The sequence below is a fragment of the Gallinula chloropus genome (assembly GCF_964237585.1).
Source record: "Gallinula chloropus genome assembly, chromosome: 4".
NCBI lineage: Eukaryota > Metazoa > Chordata > Aves > Gruiformes > Rallidae > Gallinula > Gallinula chloropus.
The window spans coordinates 17,192,023-17,216,512 of record NC_140088.1 but is presented as its reverse complement, the minus strand read 5'-3'; the positions used below and the strand labels follow the sequence as shown (position 1 = coordinate 17,216,512).

General features: G+C 39.1%; 1 protein-coding gene across 1 annotated transcript in view; it reads right to left on the bottom strand.

The window, feature by feature from the left end:
- The window catches only part of SHANK2 (SH3 and multiple ankyrin repeat domains 2), a gene marked incomplete at both ends in the record, with an annotated part of 309,427 nt that extends 297,619 nt beyond the window's left edge, over nt 1-11,808 (bottom strand). Inside the window, 3 exons of the mRNA XM_084263484.1 lie at nt 417-488; nt 2,141-2,344; nt 11,605-11,808. Of these exons, the coding sequence (XP_084119610.1) occupies nt 417-488; nt 2,141-2,344; nt 11,605-11,808 (480 nt within the window). The remainder of the gene's footprint in view (nt 1-416; nt 489-2,140; nt 2,345-11,604) is intronic.
- Nucleotides 11,809-24,490: the final 12,682 nt, after the last annotated feature.

Below are 24,490 nucleotides of genomic sequence, written 5' to 3'. Positions count from 1 at the left end.
TAACCCTATGGTTTATGATGTTGACAGAAAGAATAGTCTAATTTTCATAGTTTTAAGCGAAAAATACACTGAAAAACGTATTCACTAAGAAATCAGGATGACGTTTGAGGATCACTATTATTATTGTAACCTGAAAATGAGTCTGAAGACATAGACTGGCTTTTCTGCAGCATGCAGAATGTCATTTACAAAGTTCATTTAAAATTACTTGTGTACATATTGAAGAGTCAATCATGGGAATTTTTCTATGTGAGGAATTTCCAGAGCACAATTCACACACCCCTGGTGGGGCTGGAAGCACATACTGTTTGTGGTTCAGTAACTGGCCCAGGTGGTAACGAGTTCCTACTTATTTCTACTTTCTCATTGCTTTACCAAGTCCACAGTTGCCAACTTCTGCAGTAAACTGGGCATACCTTTGTATGAAGCTTGGCCAGCTGTTTTTCATCAAGATTGAACTGTTTGTAGACTCTTCTCTTGTATCGAAACTGAGAGAGGAAAAAAAATTTAAATGTCCCATTTTACTAAAAAAATTGTGATATAATTTTCTGACCTTACCAGAAAGTATCATCCACCATAATGCAGATTTACTCAAATTTTTTTTAAAAGTCTTTGGATTTAATTTTGTATATATTCAGCAATAGTCAACATTCTGGTTAACTTAGGGGCATCACAGCTTTACAGATCTTGTAAGCAAAATTTGTATCTTGTGTAGATATACTGAAATCAGTGGAGGCATATGAGAAATGCAATCAGCCTCCAGAATCTACATATATAAGCAGGAATTATGGTGAAAAGAACTTCTCCCTTAGGAAAAAAAAATAACTGGGAAGGCATGTTAAATAATTTTTTTAAAAGTATTTTAATAGACCACCTTAGCATTTCTGAAATTTAAAAAAATAAATAATTCCTGAAAAATCCCTTAATCAACATAGGCAGGACTTACACATGGGAATAGTTCTTCTGATGTTTAACAGGACTGGACCTGTGAATGAGGTTCAGAGGATTATCTCTTTTTTTTTTTTTGGCTAAAACTCACATTTTACACTGAAGAGTTTGCTACTCTATGGCCACAGTAGAAAGATCTATAACAAAAATCTTGGGATGTTATAATTTAATATTATCTAATCATACTAGGCATAATTCAAGGAAAGCAGCACATTTGTTGAAGGAGACTTTTTGAATGAGGCTTAAATACTGATGTTTCCCCAAGATCACTTTTAGCCCCCAAATTCCAATCCTTTAGCTGTAGTGAGCATTTTGCAAACAGCAAACTCTCACAAGACAATGTAACAGAAAAAATAAAGTGAGAATTCAATTTGCTTATGGCTGTAATACGGTGATCAGTGATAGAATCTCTGAAATGAACTTCTGTAAAAGCTGGGTCTTGGAGCCTTCTTTGGACCCTGGTTCTTTTTTCATATATAGTGAAGTATATTAACTGCAGATTATCAGTGGTTGAGGCACCACTATACAAGCAATACCAAAATTAATTGAATGCTAGTTTCATGCCCCAGTTTCCTGCTATACTGTGTTTCAGCATGAGCTGGCTCTGCTCCATGTTTGCCCAGTGCCATAATAGTTCTGCCCAGTTTATGCCTCAGATGCAGAGCCCCTGCATGTTCAATGGGGGGTGGAAATTCCAGTGCCTATGTGTGACTGCTTCACTTCTCTTCCCTTAACAGCTTTCCCAGGAGACAGAGGAAATCTGTGTTCTCTGAAGGAGGGTACAGAGGGAAATGGGGGTACAGGGAGGGAGGAAAGGCTTCACCGAAATAGAAAGATCTTCTCTGGAAAAAGCAAAGGCTGGTTACTCAGCAATTCTTACCCTACTATTACAAACCTAAATGGAGACCCAAAAGCTTTATCTAGAACCTTACGTTCCTTTATTAAATCACAGAATAAGATACACCTCCCACATCCTCAGCAAAGGAAAACTTCTTTGCAGCCTTTGGGCCGCACACATGGGACTGCTTCACACAGCAGGTGAATGCCAGCACTTCTGTGAGCAAGGGTTCAAGTTCAGGCTTGTTGATCAATATTTTCCAAATTCAGTCCAGGTGCACATAGAAGCCTCAAATACAGCCTACTGCATAGCTTGTATCACAATATAAATTTTTCAGATTAGATCTAAAAATACCTCAAGTGAAGGAACACCTTTATTCACAGGCTGTGGATATTCCCTAAGAAGTCGTTCCTCATCCAAAAACTTCCCATCTCTACCATTGCTTGCAGGCTGGAACAGTCCATAATTCAGGACATCTTTCAAACTCTGATTCAAAGTGCACAAAATTCGTTGCTTTGCAACCCACACTGAGGCTTCTGGGTTAAATCTAATACATTTCTGCAAAGAGAAATTATTTTAAAAGTCTAATTAATGAAAAAAATTTAAATAGTATCTTACGTTCTAAAGTTTCCAAATGTCACAAACATATACACAATTAACCTACACAATACATATATAAACAGAACTGCATTTCAGACCACATTCCTCGATAATAACTAAAGCACAAATATTGTGAAAACACAGGGAGGTCTCAGGTCCTTCCACAAACATCAGAGATTATATACAAAGAAACCCTCCACAGCAAACCTGTTTGAAAAGCCAAGTGATCGGGTTGTTACAAGATGTTTAACCTTTGACTTGACTGTAGACCGTTCTGAAAACGACTCTGATCTTCAACAATTTCCCAAATAAACCAAACATTCAGGTAAGAATTCTACTTCATTTTAAGTTATGTTTATTTTAGGGTAAGTTTGTGGGGTGAACAATATAAGCAGAAGACTTGAAAACCTTGAAAATCCTTTCCAGTTCTCTGCTTCTTATCAAGCTCGAATTTAGGAATTTAAGAGCTATCGCTCACATTGCAGTCACTGGCTTCCAGCAGGAGGTAATGCCTAGAAATCAATTTGTTGCCTTTGGTATGCATCATGAATGTTCGGTGCTGCCAACTCACCCCGTGCCAGCCCATTCAACACAGGATACAGTGATTGCACATGGGGCAAAGAAAAATGTTAACGGATATATCTTTTTTGTATCAGGACATTTCCGTGAACGTAGATCTAATTCAGTGTCAGTAACTGCCCTTCAGGCCTTTTATGAAAAGCTCTGCTACTCTTCACATTACCATTGTGCATAAACATGAGAACACAAGTACAAGTAAAAATAAGATTGATGGTTTATGAAGAGAGTGAAATGTTTCCTTTAACTTTACCCACAGCTGCTTGCTCCTGCAGTGCTCACCTCTGCATCACCTGCAAACACTGTGTCCATCTGAGAGCAATCTCTAATCCATATATACAAATTAAATAACAAATTTATTTGAATATTTCAATTCTGAACTTTGAAGAGCAAATTCAAAGGCAGAATATTTTATATGTTCACAATGTCTTCTTGGCTGTTTCAGTATGTGGTGATTCAGCCTCAGGAAGAGGTTGAGCACCAAACGTGTCTCATTTGCTCGCTCCTGGAGGAGAAACAGACAGAACCCCTCCTCATGGGTTGGGATAAGGACAGTTTACTGACAAAATCACCACGAAAGGAGAACAATAACAGCAAATTTCATTCACATCTAATGATAACACAGAGTATTTTACCCACCTGACAATGACAGAGCACTGCACAATGCAAGGAACCAACCCAATGCCCAACCCTCACTCAGATTGCCCTGGAGGCACCATGAGTACCCCTCCCCAACCAGCCCCTTTTATGGGAGAGTGATGTCAGGTGGTGTGGGAAACAGCCTGGGCTAATTCAGCTCACCTGGGCTACCTGCTTGGGGAGGTTAACTCTAGCCTGGCCAGAACCAGGACACAGTATTACGTGACAAAAAATGTCAACAGCTTTCAATTTAAAACTGTTTTTAACTGATCAAACACTACAGACAAATAGTCCTCCATATGTATTCACTTTATCAGAGTAGAGATGACTAGCTGGTTTTTAATATCACAACCTACTGAAGTTGAGGAGTTTGGCTCTATTTCTGTGAATTAATCCTCAGATATAAGGACTATCATTAGACACTGATATGAGATGTCATCTAATCATCACTGTGTGCTAGTAGTCCCACTGAAGCTGCTGTGTTAGCATATCACAGGGGTTTGCCCGAGGAAGCAAGGCTGGCTTGTGAACACTGGGCTTTGTCTAGCTCCACTGTGCCTGGTCATGAATTATTAAAAATTACCACTTCCTTTGTTTTTCATCAGCTCCTACACAAACTGCACTTTTTCAGATAGAGTTTGAGCACTGACATTAAGACATTTCAGTGTATGTAAGGGAAGAGATAAAACTTTCATTGCAACATGCTCAGGTGATGCTTTGACCTAAGAATCAGCCTATTTGGTCTGCTCTTGTGTTCTGTCTGTTCTTGATTGCATGTGAATATTGCAGATAATGGGGTGTATTTCAAATTCTCAAATGTTTACTAAATTGGCAAATTTATTTGGAATATATTTCAATGGAAAATAAATCTTTCTGCAGTGTTCATTCACACTGCTTCAGTAACGCACAATATTTACCTTCCAAAGTAGTTCGATTTCCACAACATTGGCTGCCATTGGCATGTTCATATAGCACATAAGAACAGGACATAATAGTTTAACCACCTTCACTGGACTGCAATGCCAGCAAGGAATTCTCGTGCAGTAGATCAAAGGCCTTTTTAAAAATTAGTTACCAACTATTGTACTCCTACTACACTAGCTACAATATTTTATACAGTCCTCAATGGCAGAATAGACATGGAAACATTTTGAAAGCAGTAATTTTATGAACTACTTTATTCACACCCTTGCTTTTCATGTGATTCACAAGAAACAAAAATGCACTTATTTTATAAATATTGATCCCATTGCTAATTCATAGCAAAGATGAATGATGTAAAAATCAAGTCAATAACCAAAGAACTGTTTCCTACCAAAACTTCTCAGACTCTGATACGTAAAACTAGTGAGAGAAGTCATTATACTTGCCATGAAGCCAAGCATGATGGAGAAGGCAGCTGTTACCTTCACCTCAGAGGCAGCTGCTGAACAAGATAAGAAGGGCCATTCAAATGCTGTATAAGGTGTATTTTAGATCAGCCTACCCCTGGAACATCTCTCTTGTGCCACTTCTCTGTCCATCTGACAGCCCTCCCAGCACAGAAACAACCAGTCATCATCTCCATCATGCAGATGAATCGTTGCTTACTGCTACACTTTCTACACTCATAAAATGTCAATTGAATCACAGCAGAATCTACACACAGTTTGCTTTAGTTATGAAATAAACAAGAATTCATTAGATGCACATGGTGCAATAACCACAAGGAAATGAGACAGCTGCTGAGTCAAAAAAGCTGGACAGCTTTTTCTTAATTTCAACAACTTATTATCAAAAAAATAACAAAAAAGTAGGGATAGCGTAGTGGCAAAGAATTACAGGAACACATATGAAGCAAAGATGTTTTGCACTGACAGATGTGGGATCTATTCTGTCCACCTTTTTTGTTGCATCCCAAGACCAGATAAAATGTGATAGCTTGTCTTGAAGGCTAGCTACCCACACTATAAAAAATTGCAACACTTCTTTCAAATAAGAACCAAGAACATCTGAGTGGCTAAAAAACACTGCCAAAACCATGCCAGGCCACTCAAAATCCATGTCTAGCAGCAAGATGGCACATCAACGTTGGTCACTGAAATGTGAGACCTGCACTTTCAATAAAGCTCTTCAGATGGTTAATTATAATCTTGCAATTCCTGCACACTGGTGACCGTAAGTCACTAAGTGCAACAGAAGGACCGGAAACGAAGGAAATACATAGCTCACCCACGCCAGCTACAGGGAAGATATTAATTCAACGGGAATATGTTCATGATACAGAACCCCTGAGGAATAACATTTATCCATTCAGAAAATCTATCAACCAACACATCTTTTTCCTCAGACTCACAGTTGTCAATCACACAGAACTGCGCTGTGACAGAGGAACCATGACAAATGGTTTTTACAGCTCCCTCCAAACTATGATTGTCAGAATATGAAAATACAAGTTATTCATTTCAACAGAAAATGTCAGTATTAACTGTGTGACAAACAAAACATGGAAAATTCAAATGAGTGTTGGGTATCATGAAAAAAACAGCCAAAATGGCTCATTTTGCTTTGGTGTCTGAGTTCATCAACTTAATAATTGGAAGCACTGCTTTCTCTCATCAAAATGCATTCAGAAAACACTGAATTAATTAAATGAAAGGTCAGAAAAACCAGTCTGGCCACATCATCATCAGCTGGCAAGCCGGATCACCTGTCTAGATCAAGGGCGTAAGAACAGATGTCAAAAGCACACACAATGTTTCCATTGTCAAACTAAAAGAAGACCAACTATAAACAGAGAGCAGCAATGCACAATCAGTCACAAAATGGGATACAGAATACTTGTGAAAAGTTGCAAAGGAAAACCTGGAATAGATCTGAGGCAGCGGACGGCAGTACAGACCGGACACAAGTCAAAATGGGGCCATCTCATGCAATGTCTTATGAACATCTGGGTTCCCACCTTCATAAGGTAAAAGTTAGATAAAACAATTGTTCAGTTTTTGCAAGAAAGAAAAGCACTAAAGGAAAAGATTCTTAACCATAAAGGCCAATGAATACTGGAAAAAGCAAAGTATAATAAGGATACAAAAGTATAAAAAGCAATGCTACAACTTAAGCTATTGCTTTACCAAACTGCCACTTATCAAACAACATTCTGCACTGAAAGTCTAATATAAAAATAAACCAAAACACAGGAGAGAGGGCAGTCAGTAAATGCTCTTTACTGAAGCAGAGCAGCAAAACAGATGGGCAGAAAGCTTTTCAAAGTAGTCTTCAGCAAACCCAATCCCATCTCAGCATCAGAATTTAATAAAACATATGAATCTAAACATTCTGATTTAAAACATAACCCAGAGGGAGCACCTAAGTATAGGATAAAACCAAAGAGCGGAACAACCACCATGTGTTGATAATAAAATGATGTTTTCATTATAAAAAGACTGGCTGAGAGATCTGTTCTTGAAGTTTGGGGAAAAGAGCAATTCTAAGCACAAAACATCAGACATCACTGCCTCAATACCCTACAAAGGAGATTTTCTTGACAAGAGCTACTGGAGAAGTCAGAGTCCTTCCAGTTATAGGCAGAATTGCTTGTGATATGTTCCTACACAGGTCTATAAAGGAAATAGATGGAAGATGACTTACCCTGGACTCAGACCAAAAAGATGCAGGGAGAGGTCAGGTATGCCAAGCATCATAGAGGAAAGAATAGACTCATTAGCTCACACAGTTTTCCATGTCCAAAAGACATTCAATACCATGCACAGACACAACTGCCTTTAGGCACAAGGTAGGCAGTCGGTTTGAGCAGCAAACTGCTGGGGGCTGATGACTGCCGGCTTTGGTTACCAAGGAGGAAAGATGCAGATGTGTCACTGATCAGCACTGCTGACAGGTGACACTGAACTTCGCTGCCCTGGGGACAAAGCATCCTCACCTTAAGGGCAAACACAGCTGAATATTGCCTAACCTGCCCAGAAACCCTTCACCACTGTAGCAAAGAGAGGAGGAACTGGTCTTTACTGTCATTTCTATCTTAGTAGAAAGTAGTAGGGGTCCTCCTCAAGACAGAGCCCTCTGGGCTGGATGCATCACAAATAGGCTTCTGGTCAAAAAAGATTACAGCTGTGTCCTGTCTCCATAAAGGAACTACTAAAGCTGAGCTCCCTGGCTTATTACATCAGGAAATTATAAGGCGTATAATATAGAGGTGTTTTTACCCACTCTCCTGTGCATATACCTTTGTATGGAGGGCTTTCTATGCTCTCCATTCCCACACTAATGAGCTCAGGAAATCTTTCAGTGAGCTCAGGAAATCTTTCAGTCACTCACTCGAATATAGTCACTCACCCTCCTGTGCTATGGATGGCACTTGTTTTAATACAGATGATGCACAAAAGCAGTAAGAAATTACTCTGTCTACAAAGTATTGCTTCAATACATCAAAGTACGGTCTGAACTGAAAAGCATGCAGAAAAGAATTGCTTTAAGAACTGGTAAGCCTTCAGAAGAGCTTCACATGAACTTGTCAAGGTTTACATTATCTTTAAAGTTTCAAATGAGAATAAAAGGGCAACAAGACAGATTTTCCTACAGTGGGTGATAATTTACAGAGTTTTCTATAGCAGCATATCCTACTTATGATGCCTGGTGCTTATCTCATACATGCAATGAAATAAAGATGATGTACACATCACTGCAGATGAGCACTTTTAGTCCTAGTAAGTCTAGTGAGGGGTTTAAAGCTTCCCAGGGCCTTGAGTTTTATCTAAAACCATATCTATCTTATCAAAAAGCCTTCTTTTAAACAAATATATCCTTGATCATACATTCTAAAAAAACAATAAAAACATAAAGCTAAATTATGTAATTTCATGCTCCTTTGATTAAACAGACTAATTTTGAACACCTCTTAGGTTAAATTAATTATACAGTAAATGGGGTGTATGTTGGATTGGGCTCGTAGCTGTAACACAGTTCATGATGTTCTCCAAACTTCGCTATGCTGCATTTAAGCTATCTGTCTTCCTGTCTGCAAACCTGAATGCACATTTCACTTTTCTGTACAAGATCTTGTGAGCTGATAAATTAAATCAGAAATAGATCATCTGCTATAGAACTGTTTAAAACAATTGAGTTACTTTTCATTAAGAGTTTATTGAAAGGGGGGAAAAATACAAAAAATTAAAGCAATAAAAATGAACAAATGAAACACAAAACCAAAATTACTTTTTGGCTTATTTCATTTCCTGCACAAAATGAATTTTTAAAAAATAATTGTTTCAATAGTGTCAATAAATATCTTATTACTGGTCTAAAAAATAGAGTAATGAAATAAGAGGGCTTTGGGAGGCAAACATTTCTCTTTGCTGTTTTTAACAGCAAAGTAAACCTAGCAAGTAAAGCTATTTTTTCCATTTTGCTGGATCTATTCATTGAGCACTGAACACAGTCAAAGATACAGCAAGCTGATAGGATCATCAATAAAATCCTAACCATGTCAAGTCAGAGCTTGTCTTGGCAGAACTTCCCTACAGGCAAAATCCTTTTAAATTTAAGATGTACAACAGTGGATTTCAGTATTTCAATCACTACTGAAATGAACGACCCAAGGTGATGACTGCTTCAGCCAAGATTTAATAAAAATCACACGTGGGGCTCACAGCAGCCTCAGTCCTGCCCTGCCCTCTGAAGCCTTCCCATCCAGCTCAGGTCCCACAGCATTTCTTAGAACCACAGAATATCCTGAATTGGAAGGGACCCACAAGGATCAAGTCCAACTCCTGGCTCCACACATGGCCAGACAAGTCAAGAGTACGTGACTGAGGGCATCGTCCAGATGCTTCTTGACCTCAGCCAAGCTCGGTGCTGTGACCACTTCCCTAGGCAGCCTGTTTCAGTGCCCAACCACGGTCTCAGTAAAGAGCCTCTTCCTGATATCCAACCTAAACCTCCCACGGTGTAGCTTCAGACTATTCCCTCGGGTTCTATCACTGGACACCAGAGAGGAGATCAGCACCTGCCCTGTTGCTCCCCTTCATCAGGAAGCCATAGACTGTGATGAGGTCTCCCCTCAGCCTCCTTTTCTCCACGCTGAACAAACCAAGGGACTTCAGCCTCCCCTCGTAAGACTTCACCTCCAGAATCTTCACCATCCTCAGTGCCTTCCTCTGGACACTCTCCAATATTTTTGTGTCTCTCTTGTACTATGGCACCCAAAACTGCACACAGTACTCAAGGTGAGGCTGCAGCAGCACAGTGTAGAGTGGGACAATCCTCTCCCAGGACTGATGGACCCCAGGATACAGTTTCTTCTTCATAAAAATTAATCTCACACCATAGAAACTAAGGGATTAGATTTAATTTCAGCATACATCTTCACCAAAAATACTTTAAGTATTTAAGAGAGAATGCTCCCAACTCCAACACAGATTTCTCAGAGTTCCTGCTGATGCTGCATAGACTGGACTTTAGAAAAAAAGCTCTGCAACTATACCTAAGGCCACACTGTCAAAACAGCTCTTCCCTGTCCGCCTGTAGACAGGCCATCTCTATCATTCTAAAAATGAACTTAATTAAGAAGAAAGGAATAATTTCATCTGAGATAGATCTTCAATGGCAGCACAGTATGATGTAGATCTTAAATGTCAGCACAGAGTGATATATGTAGCATACATCCATAAAAAGAATGTGTTTTTTATAATCATCTTTGAAATGAAGAAAGTTTGATGTCTACCATCAATTCAAAAGCCTGACAACAGCACTCAAGGAGGCCCAGGGTAATACAGATAATTAATCACAGTCTTGGACAGGTTGTGGTTCTCGATAGAATCGGTAAGTAACTCCTAAGACCTTCTCCAGAACTAGACTGTTATTGCTATCATAACACTTGTGGAGGACAAGGATTCTTTTACTTACAAAATTACAACGGAAGTTTTTTGAACTCCTAATATTCCAGACATCGAATTTTACACACCCGGCTATAAATCCAACTAGTAGTTCCTTATGACAGAGTGAAGAGTTTGGACTATAGATTTCTAATATGTAAGAAACATCCAAGATCATTTTTTTAAAATTTAAAATCACAACCTTTTATTCTCATTTACTCAATTGATCAGATTTTTTTTTAACAAATTAAAATTCTGTTCGATTCTTTCTGTAAGATGTGAAAGATTAAAATTTGTGTTGAAATGTATCTAGTAATAGACTTAGGAGTGTGAGTTCACAAGTTAGCTTGCAAAAGACTCCTCTAGGTTTATGCTCTATAATCTGCCTCCAGTATAAGTGGCAAGAAGGTGGGAGAGAATAACAGTGACTTCCTGTCATCGTAAAAACTACGAAAACAGTACAATGCCACGCTTTATTCTTCCTCCAAACAGTGTTGTCTATGGAAGGCAGAGTAACAACAGCATGTGGTAAAGGCATAGCAGCAAAGGAAGAGGGAAAGATTTATTCATGCTTCTCTTCCCTCATCGTTGCATTCTAAAAGTCACCAGCTATCTAATAAGGATATATTTTCATAGGATGATGACAGAGGAAGGCAACTAATATGGTAGTGAGAGAGTGTATTTGATGACCTCCCGCTAGACCACAGTCTAGTGCCAATCACAAACTATCTCATGAAAAGAGAAACTAGAGAAGACAATGGAGTTATATAAGTACAAGGTTTTTGTAGAGACAACATGTGATTTGGGGTTCATCACTCATCTTCTGATGAGATTTTAGATGCCTAATTCTCTTTCTTCTACCCAAGCACCTCTGAATGCAGATCAGATAGGTATTTTCATTTATGAGCACAGCTTTCATCAAGTTAACACAACGAATACTTTCTCTTGGATAGGATGGTGCCTTTATTTTAGGCAGTCAGTCAGACATAAAACCCATAGATATTAAAAGAAAACAGAACATAAATTTTGCCTGTAATTTGTTAAAAGACCGTAAGAAAACAGATTAAAAAAACTGCAGATTGAAGCCAGCAAAGCTAATAATTTAAGGTTTTTTTAAATGGTAACATCCCTTACCGTTTGCTGCAGATCAGGTATTATAATTCGAATCACTAAAGTGTTACTCTGACTGTCTTCCATTCTGCTGCTTGGCTTTTCTGCAGTTGCTCTAATTGTGTCATAAATAGTTTCTTCTTTGGAGCTGTCTGATTCAGATTCAACAGAATAGTCGGAAAAGCTTTGCGCCATTTCATCTTCACTTGACGTTGGACTACGAGGCATATTCAAGTTTTTTATCCTGCCAATACAAAGAAGAAAGAGAAAAAGATAAGTTAAAGTCTTAAAAATTAATCAGCTACAAGTTTTGTTTTCTTAGAAGTAACATGCATTTAACAACAAAGTTATATGTTTTACCCTCCTTTATTTCCTCCTGTAATTTATTTGGGTGTAATGGAAATAAATCTAGCTGCCAATTTACTACAGAAGAGGAAGAAATACAGAAGGAGGAAAAAACTAATAAAAGGGAAGATGTCCTTTCTTCCCAGGCACACCCAATCTCCCAAAGGTTCCAGAAAAACCCAGCATAATTACCAGGTTGTCTGCTAAAAAGCAGTGTTGTAATCTGTACTTATAGCTAGATCTGGCTTTGAAGCCTACTTCTCCCAGTGCAAAAAGATATTCCAGGAAATTAATATAGGTGCTAAAGTAACATTATCCTGCACATCAAGAAACCGTAAAACTAAACCTCAATTTTTCAAATGGTAAAATCAACCAAAAAAATTTAAACAGCGAGCCAGACAGATACAGATGTTGCTTTGTGGTTTGTGGCTCATACAACATCCTCTAATATCAACACTACCAAAATCTATTATGCATACACAAATTCAGACTTCAGAAACATTTTTAATCGGTAGTACAGATGAGGCTAAACTGGAAGTAATGTTTAGTCCAAAGTAAAGACATTTGTATTCTCAGAGGTGTTACAGTAAGAACAGCAGGAAATTTTTCTTCTGGATTTTTCCAGCTACAGCAAGGAAAGACCTTTTCTAGTCCCACAAACTAAAAGCTTCTCCAGGAAATGAAAATTATTATTCTGTGGAAAAATAGGGAAGAAATATGTACTGGAAAAAATTGAAATACTGCCATAAACATTGAAGTGATTGGTATTTTTTTTTTTCAGTTTTCAGAGGCCAGAGAAACGTAAACATTATTTTTCATATTTCCCATAAGAAACTTCTCAAAACAACTTCTCTGCTTTTTAATAAAAAAATTCTCAGTTAAATGCAAAATCCACAAACAACCATCAATTCCACTGTCAGCCCATATTACAAAAAAATAAAAAATAATAAAAAAAAAAGAGACATCCAAGAAAAAGTAAAGCACAAAAGGTTGAACTGACTTTTCCAAGGTCACTCATATACCAAGTGACTGTACTGAGATATCCAAACATATATTTTCTATAACAGGCTCACAGTTGGGTCTCCCAAAGTAAATACAGTCAAACAACAGCAGGGACTAAGGGAATTTTGTTTTACCATTTTGTTTCACAATTTAGTTTGAGCCAACTAAATATCACAACCAGATTACTCATTTCTCTTTCTTGTCCGGTCATTTATACCTCAACGATTACAAAGCAGGCATAAAAGGCTACTGCTCTAATTCAGCATTTTAAGGTGACCATATGTTGGAGCCACCGTTTGTACACCAGAGGACTGGCCTAAGGCTCAAGGGCAAGGGCAAGCATTTCCAAAGAACATCACATACACACATCATCAAGTCTCATTGTTATTTCTGATGAAGGACAATTCCAGTGTTATTACCCTCCGCTATAATTACTAATGAAGACAAAAACAGTGCATTCAAAAATCTGAAAGCATGCCAGTTCACAGCAGCTTAATGCAAGGATCTATTTACAAAAGAAAACTCTTGAGGGAGCATTTCATTTTCTAACTGCTTCACTGAACTGTAGATTAATGTTGCTCTCCAAAGCACCTAAAGTCAATAAAAAGCATAAACATTTCCATGGCTTCCTTATTTATCTACAAATGTTAAATTACATAAAACCAAAATGTAGTAAGTGGATACCCAGTATTTAAGAGTGTAAGAGGTACAAGCCAGCAAGTGTGAGGAAAAAGACATTATGACCATCACACGGTCTGTTTCTCCCTAAAACCATTCGCAAGTGCAAAATATTCCAGGGCAATGGATTCAGCTCCTCTGACAGATAGCAGGAAACCGTAATTATGTAGCATACAAATCAAGAGTTAAATTCAGAAAAAAGCTTCCCAAGGTTTTGGCAAGTAGATTTTCATGCAAAAACTACCCAGAAATATCAGGGCAATGTGGTTGATTGGCTCTTAAATTGCATGGAAATGAAAGATTTGGTCACCAGAGATGCTTGCTGTCATACTTCCCACAGTGAAGTTGTTCACTTTTAAGAACTGTTTCACTTTTTTTCATGATATTCTGAAGACTTTTCCACAACCAAAACTATTATCTCAGGAAAAGTGAGGTAGGTTGCCTGGCTTATCTAGGCTTGTGGAGCAGAAGGCAATACAGCATCACAGGTTCCTAATTCCCAGCTGGCATTTCACTGGTTCAAAAGGATGTTATGCAACTAAAATACAGATAAGTACTGTACAGAGAAGTACTGAATAAAGAAAAGTTTCTCTGTAAAGAAATAAAAAAAGATTTCCAGTGATCTTGGAAGTAAACTCACAACGGAAACTACAACCACAACTGTCTGCTTCACCTCAGGCCCTCTGCATTTTAAACCCCTGTACCTGGCACTCTCCTTCCCCAGTCCCTGCACATCCCCTAACTGCTGCCTGAACAAAGCACGCATGAGCTCCAGACGGTTAAACACCACTTCTGACACAGGAAGGCCATAAAACAGCTGGAAGAAGAAAGACTAAAAGCAAGGCAATATGTTTGTCCTTATTATTGCCCTCTTCCCTCAGCACCTTGCCCTTTAGCTCTGCAGGAGCACCACAATGTTTACTCTGCCTCTATGGCTATTGCCAGGTTACATTTCTCAGGCCAACAGGCCAGATGAAATAAGTTGAGTTCAGATTGCTGCCTTCCCCTCACAGATGCTATTTTGAGATTTTTTTTTTTTTGTTTTTCTCTACCCATCAAGCCACTTTCACAAAAAATGCAGGTATTTCTTATCCTGCTGGGTTTTACCACCCTACCATTAAGGAGAGTTGAAAACACCCTATGAATACATTAAAAAACACCATGGACAAGAAGCCTGACCATCTAACTGCCTTTTTCTTAAAAAACACACACACAAAAAAAAAACCAAAAAAAAACCCAAAACAACAAAACCCCACACACTAGAAAAAAACACCATCAAATACTAATAGCATATTATAAAAGACTGGAAATGAAACAATGCACAGATTATCAAAAGGCAAGGAATGCAACTCCTAGAGCTCACTAACTGAACAGTGTGCTCCAGCGAGTGCAAACTGACAGGGCAGGGGGGAAAAAAGCAAGAGCAGTGACAGCTGATTTGGTTTTTTTTAAGCCTTATGGTTTAAAACATTAAAATAATTTCTTAAAAAATATGTTTAAATTTATTTTTAACTACCTTAAATATTAGAAACTCAGTATTTACAAAAAGGACTGAAATATTGATATGGATACATAGTGGACAAAATATCATCGTTAAACATAGGTGCATTATAAAATATACCACTTGCCTTCTAGTTTAAAGACATGTTTTGAAATCTTCAACTTAATTATGGGTATGCGCGTTTTTTTTTATCCTGCAATGTAAGGAACCCTCCTCTCTAGTTTTATATTGGTAAATATGCAACGTAATGATACAGACACAAAATCCCCTGTTTTAAAGGATCTGTCACATATAAAGTGCTCTCAGTCTTGTACCCTACACCAGCAAATACAGCAAGTGCAGGTGTGTTTGTCCAGTTTGCCTGGAGCAAATGCAACAGTCAATATAAGCCCGACAATGACCAAAAGCAAACAGCTACATGCACAGAGATCCTGATCCTCTGCGGCACTTTCCTGGCTATCACCATAGCAAGAGTTTCCCCAGTGAGAGCAGAGCAATGCTGCAGCTGTGGCAAAGGCTCCCCTGGGTTTCTGCAGTGGGCAAGGCTAACGTATGGCGAGACAGAAGGAAGCACATCCCTAACACCGAGAGTAATTTTTGATAGGGAAAACACGTTAAAAAATGTTAAAGGATGCAGTCCTTCCATCCCTGACTTGTGAGACTTTGGTTTTGTTACCATGTGAACGTAGGCTAGGGTTTCACACAAGTAGCCATTTCAAATTAATCACAATAGTTATTAGTTCTTCTCTGTCTAACATACACCTGAGGCACATGCATCAAATGTCTCGTCCAATGCCAACAAGGCTAGATCTCTGAGCAGGGTTTCAAATTCAAGGGTCATTGGCTCCTAGTCACCATAAGAACAACCTATTTTTATATAAACATTCATTTGCACAATAACAGCCCTGTCGTCTGCAGGGAGAAGTCCTCTAGACAGCTATTGTCAGAGGAGTTTAAAATGTACCTGTGGGAATCTCTGATACAGAGTTGGCATTGTTACGGATTGAGTAATGCCATTAACCAGACTGTGAGAAAAGTTTGCTGTTAGAATAACAGCAACTGCTAGAAAGAGGTATTTAATGATTAACTTTGAAGAAAAACTATTCAGGAAAGGGATTTCTATCTGTGTAAAACTTGCCAGAGCTCCTAACACCTGAATTCTGTGACTTTATTGGGGATTATATGTATCAGCTCAAGAACCAGCTCTCCAAATTACTAAATTAGAAAGTTGGAGAAGATCACAGAATCACAAGGTTGGAAAAGACCTTTGAGATCATCAAGTCGAACCATACCAGTCCTCTACTAAACCATATCCCTAAGCACCTCATCTACCTGTCTTTTAAACACATCCAGGGTTGGTGATTCAACCGCCTCCCTGGGCAACCTGTTCCTTTTGGTGAAGAACTTTTTCCTAATGTCTAATCTGAACCTGCCCTGGCACAGCTTGAGCCCGTTCCCCCTTGTCCTATCACCTGTCACTTGGGTAAAGAGACCAACACCCATCTCTCTACAACCTCCTTTCAGGTAATTGTAGACAGTGATAAGATATCCCCTCAGCCTCCTCTTCTCCAGAGAGAAGCATTGCCTTTTCCAATTATATTAAAACGAAAACACATTTCAGACAGAACTGAGTGAGTGTGTGTGTGTGTGTGTGGTTACAATCCCAGCACAGCATGCATTTCACACCTCTCTACAATTGTGCAGAAAAGGTCAAATAGAAGAAAACCTGAACTGAAGACTGACTCCAGTGGGAAACGTGCAATTTGATGGATTCAACCTCCACTTTGTACTCTTACCTCAAAGCTGGCAATAACTGGCACTGCACCCTCCCTCACTTCCCTGACCGCTCCACTCTTACCCCCAGACTGCTTTAATCTCTACACTAACACGAACAGTGAAGCAGAACAAAGCATCGATCCAGGTTAAACACCGGGTTCTTTTGTTGCAGGAGGTTAATTTCAGCATCCATCACGTCTCTGAACTGGATCACTATGCAAATGTTTGCATAAGCAGCAGGAGAAATATGGCTGAGGGCCAGAAGCAAACAGCTAAGGTATGAAAAGGGCAGAGCCACTTTTTCCAAAGCCAGTCCTAATGCTTCTCAGCATAAAGCAAATCTGAGACACTGCTGCTTAAGTGACAGGAAAAACCTAAATCAATATGGCCATCTGATTAACTCCAATGAAAATCTCTTGATTATTAGTACCAAAATACTGTAACTCTGAACAGGACAGATTACTGATACCCACTGATATAAAATTCATCCAGCAAATGCAAAACCTAGAACACCACATCTGCAAGAAGGAAAACAGAACGTGGACAGGTTATGCTAACACAGCCCATGGCAAAATCTCAGGAGAAATGAGGCACTTGGAGCTGACACTTTCCTCCCGAGCCCGCCAGATGAGGAGGCAACTTTGCCTGTGATGGGACACCACATGAAGCTGTGCTGGTCAGGCTCAAGTCCTGGGGACCTTCTGCAAAAAGGCCAGTGCAGTCTCCAACACTATCCTTATCCAGCCAGAGAAAAGAGTGTCCAGACAGCAAAAGGGAGCACTGCTACCTTGTTGAGCCACCAAGGGTGCTCCCACGATCAGTGCCAGGCAATGCCCCTGCCACACAGGACACACAGACGAGGTGCTACCAGGCTCAGCACTCTCCAGTCTCTGCAGGCTTTCATACTACCAAAACATCTCCCTACTGCACTGCAAAGCAGCCCATGTACTATCACAGACACTAACTTGGAAAGGCTAAATCACAAAAAAATACTTTCTTGGGGCTCAGGATCTTAGAAGATAACCAAGAGTCAGCAAAGTCTGCTTTATGCCATGTGGCTTTAGTGTCAGGGAGCACATCCTGGTCCAGATTTATTGAGAAATATAGATGTTTTGGAGACTGAAAAATAAAAAACGATGAAATGAATCAAGGCTCTAAGAAAGTTAATCTGCAACCTGCAGTTCCCTTAATCCGCCTCTGTAAAATGGGACAACTGATTCTTGAGTCCTCTCTAAAGCACTTCCACTCTGTGGAAGAAAATACTAGAAAACCAAATTGCTTGCATGTTATTCAAAAGATAGCGCGCTCTGTGGTAATTACCTAAACAAATTTAATCATACAATACTTTGCTGTTCACAACCCCCATAATTATGGGTTTATTCCCATACGCCAATCCTTTACTTAAATTCACTTTGGTCACGCTGTCTGGTAATGCATTTTTGATCTCCCTGTTAAATAACTGAAATGCCCAAATAAATATTTTAGAAGATGTGTGCTGAGGCATAAGTATTAACATACAGGAACGCCAAGCAAAATTCCTCTTTTACTTTTTTCTCTGAAGCTGTTCATTTCTCAGCATGATATCTCTTACTTCTAAACTTAAATATTGATTTGGAATCAGTATTCAAAAATCAATGGTCATATCCACTTGTTCCCATCAGCACCACCAAAAGATTCTCCTTACTACCCTGAAAAATTGCAGATTTATGCAGTCCTTACTTTCCTTTCTAGGTGATCTACACAGGTGACAAATTGTTTTGCAAAAGGGCTTGAGTGACACTTACACACATACATGTGATTTTTTGTTGTTATTGTTGTTTGTTTTTAAGGAAAAAAGAGGAATAAACGGACTGAAGTAATTGTTGAACCTGCTCCTTATTTCTGAGGCACCTTGTTATCCCTTGTTCGTGTATATTTGCACAGCACAGACTTGCCAAGAAGAGGCTAAGCCCCATTAACTTCTGGTATTTAGAGTCTTAAATACCAACATCACATGATTAAAGTGGGTCTTAAGATCAGACTGTAAGAATGTAAATTAAAAAAAAATTTAAACAGATGTACCATTAGCACTCTTATGCACGTGCAAACTCCTCACATGCCACTTATTTATGAAAATACAGGGTAGTTTTCTAAGTTTCTTCAGTTTCCAAGTAGCTTTGGATGCTAAAATTCTCCTTTGTCCACTTTCTGTTCTACTTGACATTTATTTTTCTTGCAAGCTATTCAGCTGATCGTGGTATCTTCATGGAAAGGGTGAAGTTCAATCAGGCAGATGCAGAGAGGTTTTGAGGGAAGTATAGATACAAAGAACACAAGACACAAGCAACAGTGTACTGAATGAGAAAGGTTGGAAGATGGGCAGAAGCAGATGTAGAAAAAAAACTTTAAAACATTTGAAGTTTAAGTTGAACATGGGAAAACAAACACATCTGAAGTGGGAGTTTGACATGAGAAAACAGAACCAGATAGAAGAAAGAGGAAGGAGGTGTAGAGGCTGATCCCAGGCTGGCACAGTCAGGATGATTAGTATAGTTAACAATCTTAAAAGAGAAAAATATTATTGGGGGGAAACATAGCAAGTATTTATAAATGCTAACCGCAGTAAAGTTTACAGTAAAGACCAACTCCCACTGGCAATATAATATCTTAAGTGCCTTCTTTTAAGCACTTGCAAGGTTTCCAGTGCAATTCTGTCTGACCTTTATTTAAAGGTCATTCTTCCAGACAAGGAATTATAGCCATCCCCATGAGCCCCAAAGCAGGTAGCTTCTAGGCTCTGTTCATTTCTAGAGTTGCTTTTAATACAGCTTCTAGTTTTGTACATTCATTAGAACATCCCATTTTCCAATACACAGCCTAACAAACAACAGTACTCATAAGTCATTCTTGAAATACTGCCTGCAATCGATACTGTACTTCACCAAGGACAAAATCATAATGCACTTTGAAGTATGAAATAAAGATAGTGGCTCCCAAAGAAATTGAATACATTTATTTGTAAAAAACACTTCCAATTTGAAAATGTATCTGTTTGGGAAGTGTTTAATCCAGAAACCTAAAACACTTTACACAGATGTTAAGGGAAAGCACCTAAATAAGTATCAACTAAGTAACTAATTCAAATGTGATGAAAATCAACAAAACTTTTTAAGACAAAGCACTAACCATACTATCCCAGATATCAAAGTTCACCAGCATTCCAAACCTGAGATGCGGCTTTCCAGATTCAGAAATCCAAATAAATACACCTTTCTAAACTGGTTGGGTTTGATCTGTCACATAAACAACAGTCAGGGTAAGCTTTGAAAAGCCAACATGAAACACTCAAATATCTATCCAGTTCTGGATCCAACGAGGCATTTCTCCACATAATGACAGCTTTTAACTTATCAAAACAAGAAAAAATGCTACAGGTTCAGCTGTTACAATGACTTTCCCCATTCCAAAGTACAAATTTTAAATATTTTCTGTCAAGTATTTCTACACACAGTAACCTGAGATCTCAAAGTTGGAAACTTCAGCAATTTAAAAAAAAAAAAAACCAAACATCCCCTTCAGTTATATAAAATGAGAATGAGGTAATGTGAGCAACTAGCTGTGAACTGTTCTCCAAGTAATGTGGAAGTACTACACTACTTCCATTTTAAAAAGTCATTACCTATTTATAAAAAATGGTCATTTTGGTTTTCCCAGAATTTTTCCTTGGAAAATAGAAGCATGTAGGGCAAGCAATTTTATCTTCCTAGTCTTTATGTTTCCAGCCTCTGCTTGCACTTGACTACGTAAATATCAAAAAGATTATCATATGTTGGAAGGGAAAGGACATAAGAGAATTTAGAAAGATTTACAACAGGAATTTGAAAACAATTCTAAGCTTGTTGAACATGTTTACCTCAGGTTCATCTCCCTGGCGGACAAAGCAGCTTAGTTGCTTGTTAATTTGCATTTTATGCTTATCAACCTTTTTCCTCTTTATCCATAAAGACAACGTTTTTGTGATAATTCAAATACAAACATAATTAAATGTTAACAGAGAAGAATTGTTGCTGTCTTGTTAAGTAGATTAGATCAGGTCCTGAGAGTAGATACAGCAAATTCCCTCTTCTCCTTACATAATGGGTTAGCATTTAGAGTTTGCTATTAAGTTAAATCTGAATTTTCTTCAGATGGAATCCTGGGGGCTACTATACTATTTTATTTGCATTGTTTACATTATTTTAATCCAATAAATAATACACCAGTTAAAAAGCCAAAGCTTTATGTAGATGTTCAATTTTTCTGACAAAAAATGAGTTATCTTTGCCTGAAATATGGGATTTGGAGGCACGTATCTCAGACTCTTCACGTCTGCACATCTGGGGCAGTCCTCCAAAGTGCTCTGCAGCTAGAGATTCCCAAGTTACACCACTCCAGGTCAATGTTCTAGGGAGGAGACTGAAGCACAGGCATTTTGTTCCAAGGCCCAAAGAAATCAAGTTTTGAAATACAGAAATCCTTTATAAAAATATTTTAAATATATATACACACAGACAAACATATATACAGATAGATATACATACACACACACACACTTAACTAGAGCAGGCTGCAAGCTGTCAAATGCAGAGATCGCTTTCTCTTCAGCTTCGTTTGTGTTCTGGTTTTGTTTAGTAAGTATATTTTGGCCATACAAGGCAATATAGTAGGCAAACAAACATCTACCTCAGTTGCTGTCTTAATTTATGAATATTTGAGCACGAACAAGTCCTAGCCTTAGTTAGAACCACTAAACCAACTTGTGCAGACAGGAGAGAAGAGAGGCAGAAGGAATTACCTGGCCTTTTATATACTTAATTTCCTTTTGTAATCAAGAGAGAAGCAACAAACAAATGGTGACCCAGAAAGGATGCATACTAGTAGAAGAACTAGGCCAGGTGACCAGCCCTTGGTTTAGCCAAACTCTGGTGTAAGTAAAGCCACATGCCGTGTCCTCACTATCTTTGTGCCCATCTGTGTATGTCTGCAGCAAATTTCCCTGCTTCCCAGTGACAGATGGTCTCTGGGCTTTTCTTATCCTAACTGCAGAAAAACTTACCTGACTTTTTCAGAAGGAAATTTTGAAAAGGAAACTTTGCTGATCTTACCTGCATCTCGCCTACTTATTTTGCAACCCAAGGCAAGCATCGCTTGGGCTTTAACATACAGAATCATAGAATGGTTTGGGTTGGAAAGAACCTTAAAGCCCATCTAGTTCCACCACTCTGCCATGGGGAGGGACACCCACCATCAGCCCAGGTTGCCCAAAGTCCATCCAACCTGGCCTTGAACACTGCCAGGGATCCAGGGGGAGCCACAGCTTCTCTGGGCAACCTGTGGCCAGTGCCTCACCACTCTGACAGGGAAGAATTTTTGCCTAGTATCTGATATAAATCTCCCCTCCATCAGGTTAAAACCATTACCCCATGACCTCATAAACAGTCCCTGTCCAGATTTCCTGGAGCCCCTTCAGGTACTGGAAGGCTGCAATAAGGTCTCCCTGGAGCCTTCTCCAGACTGAAGAACCTGGTCTTGAACCTGATCTCCTCCTACCGTGGGTGGTTCTTTATCCTCCCAGTCCCTGTCTTTGCCTTCTGTGACTTAGGTGGTACAGCTAGAGCACTTTCCAGTGGAAACTGACTCAAGGAATTCATTGTGTACCCCAGCATTCTCCATATCCTGGTAACTAGTTCTCCTGTTTCCTTCCAGGTAGGGCCCACATTTTCCCTTGTGTTCCTTTTATAATGAATGTACCTACTGAAGCTTTTCTTCTTGACCTTGACATTCCTGGCCAGATTTAATTCTAACCTGGATTTAACTTTCCTAACTCAATCCCTGACTTTCCTCCCAGGCTATATGCCCTTGCTTCCACCCTCTGTAGGCTGCTTTTTCACCTCTGAGTTTGTCCAGGAGCTCCTTGTTCATGCATGCAGGCATCCTGGTGGTTTTGCCCAATGTCCCCTTTGTTCAAATGCATCACTCTGTAGCTTGAAGGTGGTGATCCTTGTGTACTAACCAGCTTTGTTGAGCCGCTCTTTGTCCCATGGTACTCTAACAAGCAGATCTCTGAAGCAACTGAAGTTTGCTCCCCTGAAGTCTGGAGTAGTGAGCTTGAGCATCTTGAACTCCACCATTTCATGGTCACTGAAGCCAAGGTTGTTCTTAAGCTTCACCTTCCCCATTAACCCCTCCCTGTTGCAGAGAACAAGGTCCAGCATGACAGCTCTCTTTGTTGGGCCCTCTAACACTTGGAGAACAAAGTTATCATCAATGAACTCCAGGAGCCTCCTAGATTCCTTGTGCCCTACTGTGTTGTCCCTCCAACGGATATACTCCAACCTGCCATATATATATATGGCACAGTTAAGAACATTCTTTAGGATTGTTTATGTGAATGATGACAGTGACAGCAGACTTGAGAGAAATATCTGCAGACTGAGAAAGGTTAAGTGATCTCCCACGATGACCCAGGCAGCACAGCGATTCTGTAGATGAACTGTGAGATAAATTATTCTTTTGATCTTTTGAGATTTTGACTCAACTCACTGTAAAAATAAGAAACTCATTTTTACCAAATTATATCCAGCCAAAATTCAGGCAATCAAGACACAATAAAATTGATTAAAATAACCAGTTTTCCTCACTACCTGACTTTCTTCTTGACTACCCCCATTTAATTACTGCCTTCAGTAAACAGCTCGAGAAATAAAACACTTCTTAGGCAAGAAGAAAACAGAATGAGATCCATGTTTAGGACTATTATGCAGAAGTAGAAAAACAAAAGATATAAAGAACATTAGTGTTTAAAAATACAGACAGATTTATAACAAACTCTTTGAGCTTTCATTACTTAAATGCCAGGTGTAGTTTGGAATTTAACATCAAAAATAAATAGCAGGCTAAATCACCCTGGAATAACTGCTTACTGTACTTTTGATGTAGCTTTCTCCATTCAAGGAGAAATCCCATTAATGTCTCCAGACAAGAACTACTAACTCTGCAGGTCAAAACACCATGACTTTTCAGTATCTTCTATCTTTATGAAGTATCCCTCTCTCAATGCAGATCGAGATAATCACCAGCTTCCATGAACACAACATGGATTCTTTGTTGTGTTTGAGTCACAAAATCATCAAGTCATCTCGGTCACAAAGGTATCCAGATGTCTTTAGTCCAACCTCATGCTCAAGGCAAGTCCAGCAATGTGATCTGCTTGGGCTGCTCCTGCCTTTATCCAGATCTGTCTCGAAAACCTCCAAGAGCAGAGGCCACACAGCAACATCTACTTTACTGTCCTTGTAGGGAAAAAGATTTTCCTCATACCCAGTCTGAGCTTCTCTTGCTTCATCATAACAACTGTTGTCTCTCATCCTTTCTGCCATGCACTGCTGCCAGCTGCTGCTCCCTGAAATCTCTTCTTCTCCAGACTGAACTCTCCCTGTCCCTCAGCCTCTCCTTGTAGGACAAGTACTTCAGCCTCCACCTTCTTGATGGAACTCCACACAACCTGTTCCAATTTGTCAACATCTTTCCTCTGTTCCCCCTCCTCAAAGGTGCTCAGTCCCCACCTGCACTACTGCAAGGACTCTGCCT